At 42.4% G+C, this 6,428-nt stretch overlaps 1 protein-coding gene across 1 annotated transcript; it reads right to left on the bottom strand.

The window, feature by feature from the left end:
• Nucleotides 1-4,122: 4,122 nt before the first annotated feature.
• On the bottom strand, nt 4,123-5,230 carry LOC133883393 (uncharacterized). Its single transcript, XM_062322709.1, has one exon. The coding sequence runs from the start codon at nt 4,735-4,737 to the stop codon at nt 4,453-4,455; it is 285 nt and encodes a 94-aa protein (XP_062178693.1). The 5' UTR covers nt 4,738-5,230; the 3' UTR covers nt 4,123-4,452.
• Between the last annotated feature and the right edge of the window lie 1,198 nt (nt 5,231-6,428).

Raw genomic sequence — 6,428 nt, 5'->3', positions numbered from 1 at the left:
CTGTAAGGAATTGCCTAAACAATATTCTAATTAATCATTACATTAATTGTTTACTTAATCACGACTTCAATGATTAATCAGAATACCGCTCTAGTAGTCCCAGCATGTGTTTTGTGCCTAAGATCGGAATACATGCATTTTCAATATATCACATCATAACAAAGCTTAAAAAGAACGAGTAATTTAATTATATTACAAGTTCTTAAGTATCTATAATTTCTTACAATTTACAGTAAAAGAGAGCTATGAGGAAACTAAAACTAACCAACTCTTAGATAGAAGAGAACTTTACAGCGGAAGCTAAAGTTATAAACAACAAAAAGAGAATAGAGTTATATACCTTTAAGCTCTATCACAAAAGCACGACCTATGAGTAGCTACCTACTCATACCCGCCACCACCCTCGGTGGGCGTAAAGTGGCCAAAGATCAGTTCCTCCTGACTGGTAGCACCTGAAAGAGTAGCGTGAGTACGAAAGTACTCGTAAACTTAATCTGTATTGGGTACTTATAGATAACCCAACTTAAAAAATTATGAATTAGGATGTTAATAATACGACCACATGATTAAGTAAATTTATATGCGAAAGTAAAATTTGACAAAAGCATGTGTGATCATCTAGACTTAACCAAGGTTTATTTCAACTTGGTTTATTTCAACCAAGGTTTATTTCAACTTGGTTTCTTTCAACTTGGTTTCTCACCCCTAAACTAACCACACAGTCCGTCTGCCACTAGAGAGCCCCGCCAGGCCACCACCAACCCTCCACCCCTAACACCTAGCCCATATCTCATCGCCTGACACCCCAACCCACCGACCCCGTTGCCCCGACCTGCCGATCCCATTATCCGACGCCCTGACCCGTCGATCCCATCACCTGACACCCTGAACTACCTAGCTGCCATCCACTGCCTAGCCACCATACGCCATCCACCGCCTACCCGAGTGCACTGCCAAGTGGATCTGCAACCCAGATTCAGTTGTGGTCTTGTGGAGGACTCAGCTCAGCTCATATCCCTTCAACTACCACCCATCTACAATCCACTAAGCTCAGATCTCACCAGCCACCGCCCATCCACCAATGCACCCCTCGAATCTCGATCATCCGACTAGTAAGCTTTTTTTTCAAAAGGACAGCAAGATCATCGCTGATTTTCTTGGAGAAGAAGAAAATTGACCCAGTTTATAAGAAAAACCAAGCTTAAAAACCTCACAACTGTACGGTTTAACGGAACTGGCAGACAATCCTAAGACGACAATATGACCTCGAAACAGAATGACACCCACATCAAAGGCGCATACACAACAACAGACAACTCCAACCCAACTCAACTCGCGTGCTAATCAACCCAATGACTGTCTCTTCCACAACTCGATCGATAGGGATCTGACTAGTAAGCTTGAGAATCGATTACTTTTGTGTTACAATCCTACACCTATTTATTGGCAACCCATCCTTGATAGCATTGTATGATTGTATCTTTAGTTGGCACAAGTGCATAGTGCATACCCTGTTTTGAAGTTTGCATACGTAAGTTGTTAGTAACTAAATCCATGTGTAACCAGACGGGTAATTGGGTATGCTCATGGACGATGGGTGCCTGCGGGCAACGGGTTTATTTCCCCTCTTTCCCCGTGGGCGCTCGCTAGTATACCTGCGGGCAAATAAAAAACCATAGGTACAAATATGGGAAAGTACCATCCATACCTGTCACACCCGATTGTCATCCCTAGGCTCGATGCAAATGCTCACTTACCGTATGAGATTAAATCATAGACGTGTTCACCCCTGAGATTAGATCCTAGTCATGTTGTGGGTACACATGCGTATACGTTCGATGGTACTATGTGTTTCTTGTGAACTAAGGATCTTGAGTTCTTCCATCTATTTTTAGCATGTGTAAGAGACACACACACCTAAGTATGCATGCATATGGTGTGAATGAGATGTGCATCAGTTATATGTGTCCTACATGTACCCTTAAAAAAGGTGTTTAGCGGATGCGTCGCAGAGCTTCTGAGCTATGTCAAAAAAGTAGTAGTAGTGTGACACTTAGATTTGTCTAAAGAAATATAGCTATAACTCATTTTTGTATACAACTTTTTTTAAAGAGATATATATTAGACGTACATAACTTGCTCATACCATACTTACATCTAACATATGCATATACATACGTGTCCTAAGCACACACTTCAGACTAATACTCGTTAAGTGCACACGTGTGTGCGTACTTAGGAGGGATGGGGAATAAATCCTCAGTAAGCACCCGCGCCGGCCAAAAGGCTCAAACACGGGCGGCCTCAACGCTCACCTGTGTCTTACCATTCGAGCAAACACTCGGTCTTCATTTTGCGTATGACTTAGGTCTATCTGAAAGAGAAGTTTGACATGCTTAAGCCTGCAATGGAGGGTCCCACTCTAGTATCTGCTTTGATTCATGCAGCTACTATGGTCCCTGCTGGCGTTTTCATGATAGCAAGTGCTTACTCACTTACGACTTCGATTGTTATTACTTTTGCATCAGCTATGACGTTATTCCTTGCGGAAACCACAGAACATCTAAAGAGGTTCATAACTTATTCAACTACTAGTAACTAAACCGTTAAATTGCTTCTTTTTAATAATGAAATTAGCAACATGATTCACGTTAATAGCGTGACTAACCTCGCTACAATATTTTATCACGATAATATTTGATAAAAAAATTAGTCTATTTAGTTTTTTTACGATGTTAGTGACATTTAATTACAAAAGAATAAATAAAAATTATGTTAGTGAAAAAAATTATGCTCTAAACTTGTACCAAATTGTATACACATAATGGTTCGATTCTCATATGTTTTGATTTTACATAGCCTCTTTATTTGGCTATTTTATTTTTATAAGACTATTTGATATGGATTTTTATTTTTTTATTCTAACCCTAATTTTAATTAATATTTATTTTATTTTATTTGTACTCTTTATTTAGATATTTTGCTTCTTAAATAGTATAGAAATCAAATTGATAATTTTTTATAATTTTTTTTTTTCTGAATTTAGGTGTTTATTAATCTTCTTTAATATGAACTTTTGGGTTTTTGAATTTAGCTATTTATTAATTTTATTTGATATGAGATTTTTTTTTAATGTAGACTGTTAGATGTTTATAATAATAAGCGATTTAGATCATTTTTAATTAGCATGTAAACGTGATGACTTAATTTTCTTCTTATAAAATAATATAATAGATAACGAATTATCCCAATCTCAACATCAGGAGCTGCACGTAGCCATAACAGTTAAATTACTTGATCACTACAAAACATTGTGTGGAATTGTGGCCTAGTTTGGCTTAAATCCTTAAATGGAGCATGCGGAAACGGCTGGCAAACACCAGGTGTGGTGCCATTTTCGCGACAAATTCATTACGCAGTAGTACTAGCACATGCCGCAAGTTTTCACGGCCCATCCGCTCCTCGAATCAATGCAGGTACCAGCTCTCTACTCTACTCTTGTTTAGTTTTCGCACCTCGCTGCGTCTCGCCGCTGATCAGCGCGTGCATCGTCTTGCAGGACACGCGGGCACGCGACGCCATCCTTCTAAAGATGTTTAAATGGATCGTGTAATATGTGTCGATTTGAGATATGATACTGTTGGTATGATTTAGATACGGCACGGTACGACGACTTGGTCGTGCTTGGCCATCTCTGCCATCCGTCCATGGTCCATGCGATGATGCGAGTAATCACGGCGGTGGAGCGGTGGTGCCTCACTGACCGTGAGTGACTGCAGTCAGTCAGCAGCGGCAGGAGCAATAATTGTACTACCTACCACTCACTGGATGCAGTCGAAACTTGCCAGCCTCACCGCATCTCGCAGCTTCCGTCAGTGACAAGTAGCTTTCTGACCAGGTAGCTAATGGAAAAGGGTCAAGAAATCTGCCAGATTGTGCGCTTGCTTCCTGAATTGTTCTCCATGAACTTTCACCGTGTCACAGCGTAGCAATTTAATTTATTGATCAATAATATACTTCTTCGACATCAGTGATATGTACTTCTTTTCGGCCTTTATAGCAGTTTAATCAACAAATTTTGGAACGTGATGAAAAAAGTCCCAAGAACATTCGAGGTGGCCATCCACGGCAAGAATCAGGCCGAGAAGTAATAAATTTGATGTCTTCCCTGAAATCTTTAGAACATTTCCACTTGGATAATTCTCCTCCTCCGACTCCCTCAAAGGAGAAATGAGCCAAGGATGCCGCCAGGGAATAATCCTTACAACCATCATAACACTCCATGACCACCTCATATGAACACGTTCTCCCTCCACCTACAGGAAAGAACCAAAAAAGAAAAAGAAAAATGGGCACCTGGCTCAAGCTAATGGGCTAATGGCAACTGCTACCAACTTGCAAGTTGCAGCAGTAACTGGCCATGCAACACGGGGCACCTACGCCTCTAATCCTCTATTGCGGCTGCCGAGCGGAGGAGGCGAGCACGAATCGGGAGGCGAAGGAGTAGCCGTCGCCGTCCAGCGCGGTGCCGAAGTCGAAGTTGCGCGCGTAGCTGAGCGGGTCGTACTGGCAACGCGCGGCCGCGGCGGGATGGCGCGCGCTCGCCGTGCACAGCATCTTGCTCTGCCTCCGCAGCTTCCGCACCAGCCGCCCCAGCGCCAGCCCGCACCCGCACCGCCGGCCGCGGCAGCCGGACGACGGGCGCGCTGCCGAAGCTGCGGCATTGCCCTCTGCCATCTCGATCCCAGCTACTCCGTTTTCTAGCGAACCTTGGTGACCGTGAGCGTCGTCGTCGTCGGGTTGGGTGGTTTGGTTAGTTGGTGGGCGAGTAGTGGTCTCGGTGGCGGCGAGACCGTGCGACTTTATATGAGTTCGATCAGTGGAGTGGTGCGAAACTGGTGGTGGTGATGGTGGGCAGCGGTTTCCCGTTGCCCATGTGGTTTCGGATGAACGTGAATAAAATACTGTACGGTGCGAGTTGGGGCGAGTGGAGAGTAGATGTTGGTTTTCTCGCTTCTTTTCGTGGGACAATGGTAAAGCCACCAACAACTCTTCCGCTACTCGATCTTGTTCTTGTCTGTCTCCCTCTCCCCTCTCTCTCTTGCAAAAGAGAAGAGGATGAAGCCATGAATCAAGGAAATTTGTGAGCTATTACTGCTAAAAAAACATAGAGTACATTGGACTGCGGGGAGCAGGAATAAAGTAGGCTATGGTTTTTGCGTGCTTGTCACTTGTCAGCTCGCAGATCAGCCGGCCTGAAATGGGGCACGCGTTTCGACGAGGTTTTCTCATACCGAGGGCCGAGGGGGAAGAACCTCGATCGGCAGCTGTGGACGGTGCTCGGGTTGTTTCTTTAAGGGTACAAGTGGCGCATATTTCCCACATACACTATACTTATACCATATACATATATACATGTGCGTGTTTATATATATACATTAGGATATGATTAGAAGGCTCATGAACTTTAGTACATGGGAACACGTAATAATATTTAACGTGTGTGTTCCATATGCTTAGCTCGGGACCCATCTCGGGAGCAATTAGGAATAAATCCTCGGTGAGCACCAACGCCGGCCTTAAGGCTCGAACGTGGGTGAACTCGGTCACACACACTAGGGACTTTACCACCTGAGCTAACGCTCGGTCTCGTGCTCGCGTTGTTGGTAGAATTCTTCTCCGACAGTTGAGTTCCATGGGCCTCTGCGTCCGAAAGAGTAATACATGCATCGGTCCAAACAATATCAACGTGGTGGATGCAACCCAAGCAGTAGCATACAATGCACGTGACGATGAGATATAAAACTACCATATTCAGATTTCTATATTCCCGGAGCATATCTCTTTATCTAGTTAAAAAAATTTTAGATGTATGAAAACTATCTATAGATATCTCGTTAGAACTCAAAAAATTATAAGTTATTATCTGTTAATTAGACTAGTTACAACCGCGTATGTAGAAATATATAATTGCAATATAAGAAATTAACGAGTTACGTTTTAAATTGTATTACGATTACAATCATGTTTTTTAGATTGTACATCATTAGGCAAGAGACTCGTTAGGAGTTACGTTCATCTATAACGTAATTACAATTAAATTTTTTTTATTTACGTTTGTTTATAATTTCATGTCTCACGAATTATAACTTTTTTAATTTTTTAATTGTAACTAAGTCGATGTAACAGTAACTGAAATTAAACCTAGACACATAATATATACACACGTGCCTATAGAAGACTTGAGCCTTCACACCTTCTGTACTCCTAATCTACATCAGCAATTCTTGCTTCATTCATAAATATGTAAGATCGGTTATTCGCAAATAATCGACAGCATCACGTGTGTGTCCTCGCAGCAACGCCTCTTTCACTATCTAACGGTGCTGAGGATTGACGAAGTCCTGGCCGATGGAGTAGGAAACAGT

The sequence above is a fragment of the Phragmites australis genome, chromosome 10 (genome assembly GCF_958298935.1).
Source record: "Phragmites australis chromosome 10, lpPhrAust1.1, whole genome shotgun sequence".
In the NCBI taxonomy this organism is placed as follows: domain Eukaryota; kingdom Viridiplantae; phylum Streptophyta; class Magnoliopsida; order Poales; family Poaceae; genus Phragmites; species Phragmites australis.
The sequence above is the reverse complement of the archived record's forward strand: the minus strand, read 5'-3'. Positions and strand labels throughout refer to the sequence as shown.

Bases quoted from the DNA above. Each gene is read 5' to 3' on its own strand.
- LOC133883393 (XM_062322709.1), bottom strand. From the start codon at position 4,737: ATGGCAGAGGGCAATGCCGCAGCTTCGGCAGCGCGCCCGTCGTCCGGC.